The sequence below is a fragment of the Aythya marila genome (genome assembly GCF_965140915.1).
Source record: "Aythya marila genome assembly, chromosome: 1".
Lineage (NCBI taxonomy): Eukaryota > Metazoa > Chordata > Aves > Anseriformes > Anatidae > Aythya > Aythya marila.
This window is the reverse complement of record NC_139042.1, coordinates 18723101-18738405: the sequence shown is the minus strand read 5'-3', so window position 1 is coordinate 18738405 and position 15305 is coordinate 18723101. Positions and strand designations below refer to the sequence as shown.

The following is a 15305-nucleotide window of genomic DNA, read 5'->3' as shown; positions in this document are numbered from 1 at the left end:
GTGATATTTTTGTTTGGTTTTGAATAAAGAATATTATTCCAAAGATTTCTTTTGAAGTCAGCGTTAATGTGATGCAATACATCAAGATCCTCCCATGACCCTCCTATGTGCTAATGCCAGGGTTCCCATGTATTAGTTCTTTAGTCCTTTCCTGCATACTCATAAGTAGCCTTATCAAAAGCTATTATCTAGGCCACCTTAGACTGCTGGTTAATCCATGCATGAGTAATGGGAATTCTGAATATATGGCTGTGAGCCAACAGCTTTGAACATCAAAGTGATAATGTCAAGCCACTACAAGGAGCAGAAGCAGCAACAGCAAGTTGAAAACTGAATGGCAACGGGCAAAGGTAACCTCCTTTTAAAAACAAACAAACAAACAACACATTCAATTTACATATCATAATGTTGATTGTTGGTTTCGCTTTCAGTAAGCTGTTTTTTTGAGCTTCATCTTATTTCTCATGGCAGTAGCAAAATAAATGCCGTTACGTTCCTTTTATAAGGAACATGAATAGACTTCAGTAGAGTCATTTTACCTGTTTCCTTACTGAGGGATTATGTTAGCTGACAGTGTCCCTCCTGTATATGTGCCTGTATCATTAAAATATACATCCATCCCACAATCTTTACTAATTTCACTTACAGCAATAAAAAGAATTCTCCATACCAAAAGCAGTTCCATGCTTGTTACTTGTGAAGATATTAAATATGATTTAAAAGATTGGACTAGATGATCGTAGAGGTCACTTCCAAACTAAGTGATTCTTTTATGTAGCCTCAGTAAGACTGTATCTCCTATTTCTTGAACTGGCAATTTCTTTTAAGACCTTAGAAAAAAACATCTGTAAAACCAGAGGTCAGACCATCATATACGGTATTTTACATGTTTGCAGCAAAAGTTCTTCATGCATATTTCATAATGGCTGTCTTAGGTCAGTTACTTTTAGTAGTGGGGTATTTAGTGAGCTATAATTGTAATTTAATCTTGATCTAAAACTGCTACTACTAGTACAGGAGTTGGATATGGGGAGGTTGAAGGATCTTTTGTGGCTATTTTTCAGTATTGTATTTATTAAAAAAACAAAAAAAAAAACAAAAAAACAAAAACAAAAAAAAAAAAAAAACAAACACCACTCCAGGTTCATACTCTGCCTATTACTCACTGTGGTATTTGTGAGGTGTCCATAGCATGGACTGGATGGAAAATGGATTTGATATATGGTCCTTAAAAGCACAGATAGCCAGTAAGCACAGTATGACTCTTCTTGTTCAAAAAAATTTTGCTTCTCTTACTGGAAGAAGGAACGCTAACTCATCTCAGAAGCACCTGTCAGGTGAATAGGTTTAGGATGATATGACTGGAATGATTGTGTGGTATGGAAAGCACAAAGGATCAAAGGGAAAGAAGGAGAATCATAACCCGTAATTCAAAGCAAGGGTTTTTTTTTTTTTTTTACATACAAAAAGTATGTATTTTAACGATTACTGTAGACATACATGCTGGCTAGTTCTAAAGCATAGGTTATTTTCATTGTTACATCCTCTGGATTAATTCTTCCATGAAGGGAGCAAGGATTCAACCCAGTTCAGGGGCTTTGTGACACAAGCAAGTAAGCAGAAGGTGTGTGAATCTCTTTAAATTAAGGTAGTCAAATCAAAGAAAAGGAAGATTGCCCCTCTTTCTGTCTAGCTCTATGTGTTGTGTTTTATGGTACTGAAATATCTCCATTTGTTTCAGGAATACTTGTAGAGCTGAGATAATCACAGTGATACATAATCCTACAATCTCTTCTTTCATACCTGTTTACTCACATTCAGTTTGCTTTCCAATAGGGTGGTTAAAGCAGTTTATAGTGTCCTAGAACTGCTGTTTGCATCTGCAGCTGCAGGCTTTTTCTGTGAGAATGCTTGTATGCAGTAAGCAAAGGATATTTTTATTTTGATTTTTCAGTGCAGAGATTGGTTTTACCAGTTGCCTACTATGGACTGTTAGGTGCAAAGTAGGTCTCTCCATCTTCTGAAGGGAGCAACTTACTTTGCACAGGAATTCATGTTTTTTTCTCAAGTGATCACGATAAAGCTCTGATTCTCAAGAACCTATCTCAGTCCCGCCTTCTCCCTTGTGCTAACAGAGGAATTTGCATGCTCATCAAGTGACCTGTCTATGGAACTCACCCATATATGAAGCTAATCTAACAAAAGGAATATTTGTACACTGCTACTGAGATGGTAACACAGCTCCAGCGAGAAGAAAACTTTTTTGTTGCTACGACTGTCTTAGTGTAGGTGAAAGTATTCATGCAGCTTAAGTAACCTCACAAGGAATTAATGTCGAGTGGCAAGTGTCCTGTGAATTCACACCCTAACTGAGAGCATGCATTTGTGTCCGAACACACCCTTGATGAAGATAGAATTACACGTAGAAAGTTTTCTTGAGACTTGTAATGTCAGCAAAACAAAGAGGTTGGGACTTTTTTCACTGAACATATCCTAACCATGACAAATTCCTCCATGGTGTTCCTGAAATACACCCCTTTTTTTCTGATCTTATCTATACTCACCTTCATTCTTACCAAGTGCAACCTCTTATTAGATTTTACCTCCTAAAATGACCCCACCCCAGTCTTCTCAAATATTTGATGTTATATCAGTGGCTTGACCATCTTGCCTACTGTTTTTGAGTCATTACACTATCTTCTTATTACATTGCTCATCAAGTTCAAAGTAGTCAAGTTAATGCCACTGTCTCTTTTTCTGTCTCACAAATATCTCAGTGCCTTCCTCATTTTGCCCCACGTGTAATGTCCTTGCCAAACTCGTTTACCGAGTTTGTTTGCTTGCATCCTTTGTGCCTGTTGTCCTTCTTATGAAAAAGGCAGGAGTCTTAGCAGACAAGAAGCTAAGTTACTTGAGGCTGTTCACATGCATGAAATGCATGAAAAACCTTTTATGTTGCAATGTTTTCTCTTCTTTTTCCCCATTCTTCCCATCGCCTTTATAGGACCCTCACTTGCAAAGAGGTGTTTTAGAGGCCAAAAAGCGTTTTATGCATACTTCTAAGCTAAAAGCCTGTCCAGAGTTCCTTTTCTTTTCCATCCTCGATGCCCCAGTCATCTTGATGCAGCTAGAGACATTTCACCAATACCCATGTTCGTGTCACACCAGTGCAAGTCCTTCAGGTGAGGACCTGCAAACCAGAAGTGTAGTTTATTCTTCCTTTGGTGGTGGTAAAAAAAAAAAAAAAAAAAAAAAAAAAAAAAAAAGTATGGGCAGCTAAAGAGCCTTGAATGAATGCCCTCATCTTGCTTACGTCAACTTGTTCTTTTAACTGCACTTTACCAGGCAGAAATGCTGAGTGGGATAGAGACTTTCATGGACGTTAGGTTGTACCCCTTTTCATCTCTGTAATCCGTATCTGCTACTCCCTTAAAACACTTAGTTATTCCTTCCTCTTCTTTCCCTCTCCATCACAGTTGGAAGTGTGGTGGAAGGGAGATTCAGGGAACTCCTGCCTTCTCTGGAGGTATTTCTGTGCTGTGGTTGTAGTTCTCAGATGTCTGCTGCAACATCTGCCTTCTCTCCCAGCTGCCTCTCTCCAACATGGATGAGGTCAGTGCAAGGAAGACAGAGGTTGGACAGGGAGACAACAAACCACATGGGGAAAAAGGAAACTGTTGTCATTCCTGTACTGCAAGTTGCTTCCCCTCTTTGTCCCAGATGCATCTTGTCATTCTTTTCTTTCCAGTTGGAAATAATGAGGCACAGTAACTGGATGCAAGGAAAGATGGTGAGTGTCTTTAATAGCCCTATTTGCCACCATTTTCCTGTTTCTCCAGCTCCCAGGTACTGCCCTGTCTTATCTCACACTGTTTACAGATACTAATTCATCCAGCTTAAGATGCTGCCTGGGTAGTATCAACAAGGATTAAAGTTAAAGGGACTCTGTCATACTTGTTTTCCATCTTCTTGTCCCTATGCTCCAGTCAAGTGCTCTTCTCATCCACCTTTGCAGTAGCCCTGACCTTTGAGTCAAGGAACTCTTAAGTCTGAAGATCTGGAGTCAAATATTTATTGTTTTGAGTTTGCATTTGAAAAGCAAAGTGGTTTTTCCAGCAGTGTTCCCCATTGCTCAAGCAGTTTCTTAAAGCTGGTAGCATAGGGTTGATCTTTAGTACTTGCATCAAGTCAAACAGTGGGTGTCTCCTGAGATTTCATGCTGGGAGTGCTATCTCAAGTTACCTATTTTGAAATTAATTATTATTATTATTAAGTCTTTGAGTAGTACCATATATACATATATATATGTATATATATATATTCAACTTTCAGTGTGTTCCCTTCTCTTGAGACTGGAAAGTGTTTGCATAGAGCATCCACACCATTTGGCAAGCAGCATACATGCCTGCATGTTGCTATTTCAGCCACAATGTTGAAGTAAGCTGTAGTGCTGCTCTTCTCTACAGCCATAATATTTTGTTTTTATCTTTTCTTGTTTTGATGACTTTGCCTAAGGCTTCTTTTCATTCATACATTGCATGCAGTGAGTGAATTATATTACCCAACTTGCGTTTGGCATGTCTTTGTTACCTTGGTAAGAAACACCCACCCAGAAATTACTCTGATTCATTCAAGCTGTAGGTGAGCTCCAGTAGGAGCTCAATTTCCAGGCCTAGCTGGCTGAGTGAGCTTTGAAGGCCATCTCCAACCCAGGAGTTCACATCCACTAGGTAAATGGATAAGCCAAGCATTTTGCTTCCCAAAATACTAATGTTCTCTCTTTAGGCTGGGGCTCCTGGAAAAAAAAAAATGCTGACACAGACTTCGGTTTTTACCTTCCTGACTGTACTAGAATCGGAACTACTCAGATTTATGGTATTATTACACAGGCTGACCAGGTGGTTGAGAGGTTCACCTTGGCTATTGGAAAATTACCAATCCCAAATTATTCAGCACTGGTGTAGGTGTCATAGACCTTTGTCAGCCATTGAAGCACCGGAATAACTGGTCACTGACACTGCTTTGTTTACCATTCATTCGATTACTAATTGCTTGTGTGGATTTGCTTGAATTGCCATGTTTGGCTGAATAACCATTTCTGCTTTTGTGATTGTCCAGCTGGCAACAGCTGCTGCTAGCAGCTGTGAGTTAGCAAGGTGTCCATGTAGTTCTGCACTCCTCAGCATCAGTTATTTCTACTTCTATATCTGGAAACTTTCTGTGACATTGCATGATGTGGGGGCAAACCTCTTGCTCAGACTCTTCGCTGTTACAAGAAGCTCACGTGAGTAAGGTGAAATATAAGCATCGTCATCTTGTGGTTGGTGCATAAGTATCATCCAGAATATCTGCTGCAGGTTGATTTAGGTTGGCTTTAGGTGCCAGAGTCTGTGAACCTAGCTGTTAAGAGGTAGCACACAGGCCCTTTATGCTAATAACAAGGTATGGTCAGTGTTCCAGTAACCAGTGATCCTTTGCAGAGACTTTGTGGAGGAGAATGGTCCCTGCTTATGCCCTCAATGAAGAGATAAAATCATATCACAGCCTGTTCAACATCCCATGGTAATGCTTCTCTTCCTCAATCATATTTCCTGTCAGTGATGTTTTGGTGGCCACTAGGCAATTTGAATGTTTCTGGCATTGTTCAGTTTTCCTGACTGACACACACAAAAAGTTCTGTACAACTGATATGGTATATCAGTTCTCTAGTTATATGGAAACTCTGTATTTTGTTCAATTTGTATGACCAGTTGTCCTCCTCTTTCTGTGCTGGAGAAGGCCAGAACATGCCAGAGAGTGTTCAAGGAGCAGATGTGTTCCATGGGTAGATAACACAAGGAGGTAGGTTGACCAAATGCTGATTGGTATGCTCTTGACACCACATGTAGCTTCAAGCTACTACAAGGTTGCCCTTTTTCTCAGAGTTTTCTTCCTTCCTTCTGACATGAGAATGTGTCTTCATTTTTGAAGAGGGTTCAATACACTCAAATCTTCCCAGGTCGCTCTCTTGCAATGGGTGTGTTCTCCCATTCTGTCCCTTTGGTTGTTTGTGACGATCATCCTAACTTCAGAGTGCTAATTTCTTAATGGAAGTTTCTTTCCTTTGAAAGTTGTTCTGTCTTAAGTCCAGGAACAACAACGTTCTCCATACTCTTATTGACCTCAGAAGCCTTTTGGAATGCACGTACTTCAGCGAATTCAGGCTGTGAGGTGTGCTGTGCCGTGTAAGTATTGTAGTTTATGATTCATGGCTGCCAGTAGTCTGAGGTTTCCGTTCCTTCATCCACCTTTAACCTCAACCATTTAGGGTTAGACAGGTGTGACTTCTGTGGTATTGATACCACACAGTATTGCATTCCAGGGAACTGTTTGTAAGCTGTTCAGGAAAGAGACTGCTTAATGACCTGACCTAGGATTCTTTGGTGCGGTAGTCAGGCCACCCCACTTACGTTTCTCGTATTTTGTGGCTGGGTAAGACCGTGATGAGTTCAGACTGGTGCTTCTCAGCCTGTACGATTTCCTGAGCCTTCGCGAAAGAGTTGGTGACTGTCCCCACCTGCCTTACTCTTCTGGAGCTTTCTCTTTCTCTTTGCATGGGTAATTAGCTCATTAAAATGAGAATGAAAGGTTAAAGTTCTTCAGTTCTGAGGTTATCAGAAAAGGGAATTTGTCACAGACTTTCAGTGGATATTCAGAACTTCCTGTCTCAGATTTGCATTATTCGTTGGGATAATTGCATTCTTACCTGTGTTGACTTGCTTACTGACAGAATAGCATTACTTGTGTACTGTTGTGGTGCAGCTCATGACTTATAGATTGATGTTCACTGGGAAAGGCTGACTTGTCCCTTCTTGACTGTGGTAGTTAACAGCACTAAGGAGTCTGCTAGATGACTGAGTTCTCTTTTAGGTGCATGTATCACTATAGCTCCTCTTTAATGCCTCAGCAGCACTAATTATTTTGGGATTCCTCCTAAAGCTGTATCTTTGGCCAAGGTCTACCTGACTGCCATTTTACCCATCATTACCAGCTAGCTGGTTCTGTGGTTCGCTGACTACCTGCTTTCTGGGGTGCTGGTCAGAGGTCGTCAGTCAGGGGCTTTATTTGTCAGCAGGAATTCAGCCTTTGGGTACAGATCCTAATGGGTTTAGACTTCCAGCTTCCCTGCTCCCTTTTTTATCTGTCCATTGAACATAGCTTTCCTGATGGCCATTTTTCCGTGCTAGGATGAAGAAAATTCACATTATTACTGGTCATTTTAATGTTTTCCTCTTTAAGACTGGTGTGTCATTGTCAATTTTAATTAGAAAAGTCATTCTTCTCTTTTCCCCAAGCCTCTTGCTACTGGTGCTGAATCTATATTTTGTACATCTGATGTCAGGAGCATTTTGACTGACCTTGTAGATCCTGACCCTTTCAGTAGTGTCTGAGGATATTTGTTTCCACTGCTGGAAAATGCAGCTGCTCCATGCAATGGCTATCAAAGAGTAAAGTGGGTTATACTCAGAGGTGCTACGTTCAGTTTGTTGCCTACAGGGATTGGGAATTCTTGGGGTGCATGGGTCTGTGTTGTTGCAAGTTGAGTTGACTGAACAATGGAACAGGTTGCCCAGAAAGGCAGAGTCTCTCTTTTTGGAGATCTTCAAAAGCCACCTGGATATGGTGCTGGACAAGCTGCTCTAGGTGTTCCTGCTTGAGCGGGAGTGTTGAACCAGATGAGATCCAGTGGTGCCTTCCAACTTCAACCATTCCATGACTGAGTTCTTTCTTCTGAGGTGCAGGACCTTCCATTTGTCCTTGTTAATTATTTTTTTAAGGTCTATGTCAACCTATTCTTCCAGTTGTTCCAGTTGTCTTGCCTAAGTTGTTCTGGATACTTGCCTTCCAGTGTATCCGCTGGTCCTCCTCCTCCATCCCCCAACCACCTTAGTATCATTCAAAGATTTAATTGCTATTATGCAGTACAGTTCTCGGGATAGATTCCTGTGGTACTCCACTTTTATTGGCCTCTGAGTAGAGTATAACCCATTAACTGCTACCTCCTGAGCCTGAGCATTCACTGCATCTTTATACATCACAGAATCATCCAAGTTGGAAGAGACCTCAAGATCACCTAGTCCAACCTCTGACCTAACACTAACAAGTCCTCCACTAAACCATATCACTAAGTTCTACATCTAAACACCTTTTAAAGACCTCCAGAGATGGTGACTCAACCACTTCCCTGGGCAGCCTATTCCAGTGCCTAACAACCCTGTCAGTAAAGAAGTTCTTCCTAACATCTAATTATCCAAACATCTAGACCCTAGTGTCCTAAGTTTGATACAAGAATATCATGGGATCAGTGCCAAATGCCCTTCTGAAGTTGAAGTAAATGATATCCACGACTTTCCCATTACCCATATATACAGTGATTTTATAACAGAAGTCAGTGAGGCTGGTCAGATACGATTTACCATTGGCAAGTACTTGACTGTTAACAATCACTTTCCTCTTATTCCTGTGCCCAAGCATTTGTTTCCAGTCAAGGACTTGTTCCTTGATTTTCTCAGGGACAGAAGTGAGATCAATTGGCCTGTAGTACCCTGGATTGTTCTTCTGACGTTTTCTGAGGATGAGGGCAATATTTGCAATATTTGCTGTCATTTGGGAATCTCAAATGATTTGATCAGTGTATTAATTGTCATGATTTAAAAAAAAAAAAAACACGTGGCCTTGCAAGGACATTGGCCTTTTCTCTTATATCCTTGAATGCAGTCTGTGTGGTCTGATGGACTTAGGTAGGGCTCACCTCCCTCTGGTTGCTCTCTTTTTCCTTGAACCCTGCCTTTTAAGCATGGAGGGATGGGAGACCTTGCTGAAGAAAGGAATGAGTTACTCAGCATTACCTGTTTCTCCAGTCACTAATTCAGCAACAGGCCCAGACTTCCCTTGTTCAACCTTTTATTACTAATATAACAGTAGAAGCCCTTCGTGTTGTCGTTGATATCTCTGCAAGTCTCAACTGGAGTTGAGCTTTGGCTTTTCTGTAAGCATTGCATTGGACATGCATGGACAGTGCTTTTAAATTTCTCCTTACCTACCTGTCTTCCTGAGAATCAAGGTCTTGCCCTTGGAGGATGCTGTCCTTAAAGAGCAGCTGGCTTTCCTGAGCTGCCTCACCCCTCAGAGCAGCATCTCATTGGGATCTCACCAATTTTCTGAATCAACTCAAGTCTGCTGCCTACTAATACTCTTCCTTACTCCTTTCAGGATCTTCAACTCCAATATTTCATGGTTGCTACAGTCAAGGCTGCCACTGATTCTCATACCCCAACCAGAAGTTCCTTGTTACTGAAAAGCAGAGCCAGCTTTGCATCACCCCTGGTTGGCCCATCCAGTACCTTTATCATGAGCTTGTCCCTGACACTCTCCAGAAATATGCTTACCTGCTTGCGTTCTGATGTGTTGCCTTCCAGCTTTTTAATTCATCCACCTACTTACCCTGATTGTGTGGATGGCCTGTAACACACTCCCGCTATGAGATCTTCTTTACTGGCCTCTCTGCTGGTGCTCTCATCAAGCCTGTTATCCATCCCATAAAAGAGTTCCACACCTCTGAACTGCTTCTTTACAACGATAGTAACACCTCCTCCTTGTCTCTTCTGCCTGTCTTTCCTGAAGAGTTTGTATTTGGTATTTGTCCACTGCAACGCTCTGGCAATGTGGGCAATCCCATCATATCTGAGTTACTCTAACAGTCCTGTAGCTGTGTGACCACACATGGAGCTCTTGTCCTGCTTGTTTTCCAGGCTGCATGTGCACTGCAGGTGGACTCCTCCTGCCTTATTTTGTTTTTGTGAGGTTTGTCTTGTACCTGTTACCATCCACTCCTGTCTTTTCACCCCAGTACATCCCTTCGTCATATGACTACATGTTGTAATCTTGCTTTTCCAGTGTTCCTAATATAAAGCTTTCCTCACCAGATTGGCCAGTTTTATGGCAAAAATGCATTTCCCTCAATTTGTTGGGTGAATCCCATTTTCTTCTAGCACTGCTCATCCCTCAGAGGGGGCTCTGTGATCATAAAAACTAAATCCCTGTTGTCACCCCTAGTTGCACAACAAGGTGTTGATCTGCAAGTATCCATCTGTTCCTTCTCAAGTCTTTCTCTTTCAGTGAAGACCATCTGGGTCTCCATGTCTTTGACTCTTCCCCAGAGCTTTGCCCCATTCAAGGTCAATAAATAAAATCAAAACCAGGGATGCTTCACCTGGTAAGACACATACTGAACAGGAGGAAAGAAGGTGAGAGTGTTCTCCCTGTGGACACTGTTTGGGGAGGTTTTCTTGTCTCAAGTAACAAAGCACAAGTATGCCCATGGTTGCCTACTGCTTCCCTCACATAGCATTGCCTGCTGGTATGGAACATTAACTGGTTTTGCAATGAAGGCATGTCCTATATGATTTTTTTCTTGAACTTTAATGGAAGTGCAGTGGATAGAATCCATTTTTCCTTGGTGATAAAGGTGTCTTAGGCATAGTAGCACACCTTTTTTGGACTCTGATTTAAGACAAGGCTTAAGCACAGGTAATGTTATTGAACTTAAAGTAGGAATTTCTGTTCAAATGTACTTTTTTACTCTTATTTTTAGGTATTTCAAATTACTGTGAAAGATACCGTGAAGGTATGAAACTTGTTCTGAACACCTTTGGACCAGTTCCAGAATTTTCAGGCGAAACTGAGCAGAAAATCAGTCAGGTAAATATATAGAGAGTCAATAGATGCAGTGACTTTCAGAACCAAGAATGTTAGCTTTTGTTTTAATGTATGTATAATTTCAATTTACTGTTAGAGACAACTGTAGTCTATTTCTTGTGTGAACGTGTACCTTGAGCAAAAACATTAGTACAGAACATACATGATTATGTAAGTCCCTTTTCCAAAGCACTTTGAAGTACATCAAGGGAATACATCTAGCAGGTGAATAACATTACTAGGAGTCAACTGATAACAACTGTGGGTTATTTACATTAAATCCCCCATGCTGTTTCTTACTGTCTGTCGTGTTCTCAATTGTTACATGCACAGCTCCAAATTTCCTTTCCTACACAACAACTTTTCTCCGTGTGTCTTCCTCCTACTCAGTCTTCCTGCATAAGTCCTATGGCTTTTTTCCTCCAGCTGTTCTATTGATTTAGTATATTTACAAGCTAGATCTCCAGTCTGTAATGAATACAAAGGTGTGTTGACGTTAAGCATGTGAGCAGTCTGCTGAGGCTATTTGCATGCTTACAGAAAAGATGTGTTTTTTAAGTGCTATGCTCTATCAGGACCTAGTATGTCTATTATGTTTCAAAGCCAACAATTTGTTTATATTTACCATATAGGATATTATGTGTGTTCATAGCAGTTAACTCCAAAGTATTGCCATTTCCTAATTCTACCTTTCATCATTGCCTTTTTTAATGCTTTGCTGAAGAACGTGTGTATAATAAATTGTTTGTGTTTAGCTGTCACACGTTAATTCCGTATATGCAGGCACTCTGTCTGGAAAATAGCTTTTTGTTCCTCTTTATGTTAATGCAATTTCAACATCAGCTATGTTAAAAAGGAAGATTCTTCTATGCTTAAACAATATAGTCTGCTTGTAATAACAGTCTGTGACAACTGTGGAGTTATTCACAATTAGAAGCTTTTAATTAAAATGAAACAGGTTGGTTTTCTTCAAGGAATGCCAGATTCCAGTTCAGCATTTGTTTCTGTGCCTATTATCTGCAGTTTTCAATGCCAAAGATGAGCTTGCAAGAATCCTCTCTTAAGAGTAAACTATTAAACATCTCTTATCTTACACATCTATCCTTCCCCCTGATTTTTGCTTTCTGGACTGACTGCAACTTGCCAATTATTAGTAGCAGAACGAGGTTTTATCCGGTTTCTCAACAATTGCCTTTTAAACTGAAGACCTCAGGTGCTGCTTTGGCAAAGATGGCCTTGTAATCTGTACCTCCACTCTCAAACCCAGCTGTTTTTCCTTAAATGAAAATCTGTTTCCATTGTGCTAGCTTGCTTGAGTTTTCTGTCTGTTCTTCTACCTTCAGTGATACATTTAGCAGATACATTTGGCAAACTTTGTTTATGCACTCAGTAGCACTTTTTTCCCCTCCATTTACTTGCAAATAATATTTTTGCCTTCTGATTTGTTCAGGCTTCTACCTTTGGACCCTTAAATAGTGCTATGTTCTTTCCCACATTTTCCATTAAAAAACAAAAATAAAATTATAGGTTTGTTACATCTCTTTCCCTGTCATTTAGACTGTAACTGGCATTCCTAAAACAGATGTTTTCAAAAAAACATGTTATCTATTATTAGATTTATTAGGAGCCAGAAGAGAGACTACAGTGTTACATATACACCCACAAATTTGTTTTAGAGCATATGTTTAGCGACATGCAAGTCCAGGTGTCCTCCTTCCTACTTAATAAAAGATTATTGTCAAGTAGGCGAGACAGTGGCTGTGTGGGGTAAACTGAGAAAAGAAACTGATGCACTAATGTTTCTGTAGGCTCCTTCATTGCAACATTCAAGCCAACCTTCTCCAAGTGGGAGCACTTCCCTCATACAGGTTAGCTAATTTCCAGTCAGCCATGTGAAGATTTAGTGGCCTATTGCCTGTGATAGACTATATGACAGTTTGTATTGAAGGATACTTGTTCTGATGCAGTGAAAGCAAGAAAATAATCCTTCTTACTACTCAGGAAAATGAGATTTAATCATCTCCTAAATTTTCTGTTTCAGGCAATGTCTGAAAAAATTCCAGTTGTTCCGAAACACCTCAATGCCAGGAGGGAATGGAGAGATGAATGTCTTACTGGTCTTGCCAAGCTGAAAAAACAAATGTCATCCAACTGAGGTGCACCTCATCTAACAGGAGAGACCAAGTGAAGAGCAGTTCTTCATAAAAAGTGGAAAATTTTGGTCATGCAGAAGAGGAGACTGAATGTGCAAGCACTGATATGCACTTGTATAGAGACCAATGAAACTTTTGGTCCAATTTTTGTCACGACATAATTCATGAGTAACTGGAAACAGTTATTAAAAGTTCAGTTAAAACTTCATCAGATTATATATATGCATTGGATGTGCAAGTATTAAGTAGCTTTAGCAGTATGAATATTGTGCAATGCTGGGCTGGAACACAATCATCTTTTAACGCATTTTTCTAGCTTGCTTAGAAATTCAGCACTTGAACAATATTTGCTTATGCAGGGATCTGAAATTGGCAAACATCAGCTGTTTGTCACTGGAGAAAACAAGCCCTCACCCGCCAATCAACGTGGCAGTGAGGTTAATTTGTAAAGCACTGACTGTAGGTAGGGGGAGGTTGTCTTAAGCAAAGAGGAGATTTGCTGGCCAGTGAGCTGAGACCTCAGCAGCAGTAAGGGTCACTTCAGCTTAGCTCTGTAGCTGTTCCACAATGTAAGGGAAAGAATTATTCGTTCTTTCCCTCCTTTTGGCACTTCTGTACTTGTGTGATGATCTAAATGTGAGTAAATAAATCCCTCCCTCATCCCCCCCCCCTGGTTCTGAAGATTTACCAGAGACCTCTGCTCAGTTCTTCAGACCACACACTTGATACCCCATGGCTTTGCCCAAACTTCAGTCAGGTATGACAACCTGTCCGTAGGCATTGCTGCGTAGACATATGATCTATTCTAAAATTTGCCTGTCAGAAATGTGATTAAAAGTTGTTTTGGGAGATGACGTGGTATAGTGGATTGGTCTGGACTCTTTCAGGCTACTCCACAACCTTCTGAGTGATCCTGGGAAGCCAGCTCCCCGCTTTGTTTCCTTGTCTATTTTGTACAGAAACAATCAGCGTTTCTTTAGGGCTCAGCTGTAGACCTCAGGTATCTGATACTTTGCTCCCAGATGCAGTGGCTTAGGTGTGAGGCACAACGTTTGTGTAAAGGTGGAGGGTGCAGCTGGAGGTAGAAGTGTCTCCTGGTGCTGCAGTGGCGTGCTTCAGTCCGCACCATGTAATATAGCTGGATTTTGATTTTAGCTGGAACCTTGGGGCAGCATTGTTTTGCAGATAATAACTTGGAACAGTGCATTGCACCCACATTACTCGAGTTAAGCATTTCTGAATCTTGTGCCAGCTGGTCATGTAACTTCAGCTACAGCACAGATCCCAAAGCGTTAAGCTCTTGCTTTGCTAATGCTCTGCTCAGGGGCATTTCAAATCTTGTTCATTACAGAAGATGCAGGTACACAAACGGGTCGCTGCAGCTTAATTAGTTCTGGTGCTGAACAGCAGCAATGTCTGCATGTGCACGCTAACACCACTTACTTCTGCACGGGTTGCAATGAACGAGACCTGAGATAAGTTGCGTCGCTTCATGCACGTGGTGGGCCAAGAGCACATCTCTGGACGTGGAGCATGGGATGGGAGGCATGATGCAGAGATTGCCCTGTGCTCTTTTATAATCAGCAGAGAGAAAGGAGAATTCGTAAACTCAATTTATTTTATCCCAATATAGACCTAATATTGTCAAATTTCTTCTAATGCTTTTTATTCCCACAGTGACAGGCACAACCTTCATTTAGCCATCTGAAGTTGGGGAGGTCAGCCCTCGCTCTTGGTGCCTTATTAAGCAATAATAAATTAATTGAGGCTGATTTCCTCATCTGATGTATGTTTTTGTATTTTAGACAAGGCCTCAGAAGGCTCCAGTTACTTTCAAGATCAGACCTGTTCCGCTATGAGCATGTGACACTGTCAGAACTAATTAGCTCTCATTGCTTTTTTTCTGAGATATTTTAAAACTCGATCGTGTCATCAAATATTTGCCTCCATTTTTATTATTTGCTTATGAATAAAAGATTTTAATGAGAAAGATGTTCTCCTGTGGTCTTGTGTGATACTCTAGTGGTAGCACTACATCTTTCTCTTGAGAAACCAGTGCCTTGATAAAACAATTTATTGAAGTCGATGGGAATAAATAGGCAAGAAATAATGTGCAGTCTCCAGCAGCTCTTGTGTGGGTGACCACTTGCTGCAGACGCTGCGCCCTGCTGCAAGGGAGCAGTTTTCTCTCTGGGCAAAAGCCTTGGGAAGGAATGGGAGGGTGCCAGAAATGCTCCTGTGCGGTGACCCAGCTCCTCGCCAGGTCAGGACATGGCACAGCTCACCTCAGAGCACTGCTCCCCACCCAGGCCCACAGCTTCTGCTGGGGGAGAGGCTCAGCAAAAAATGTATTTTAGCTGGGATTTGCTTAGGATTTGAAGCACACAAAATTACTGCTTAATAAATACAACAACA

General features: G+C 41.0%; 1 protein-coding gene across 3 annotated transcripts in view; it reads left to right on the top strand.

Moving 5' to 3' along the window:
* Window positions 1-14965, top strand: part of CRYL1 (crystallin lambda 1) — a 61956-nt gene extending 46991 nt beyond the window's left edge. For all 3 annotated transcript variants that reach the window (XM_082762850.1, XM_082762849.1, XM_082762851.1), the window contains 2 exons: window positions 10634-10740; window positions 12779-14965. In XM_082762850.1, coding sequence (XP_082618976.1) covers window positions 10634-10740; window positions 12779-12892 — 221 coding nt within the window. In that variant the 3' untranslated portion in view covers window positions 12893-14965. The remainder of the gene's footprint in view (window positions 1-10633; window positions 10741-12778) is intronic.
* The last annotated feature ends 340 nt before the right edge of the window (window positions 14966-15305 follow it).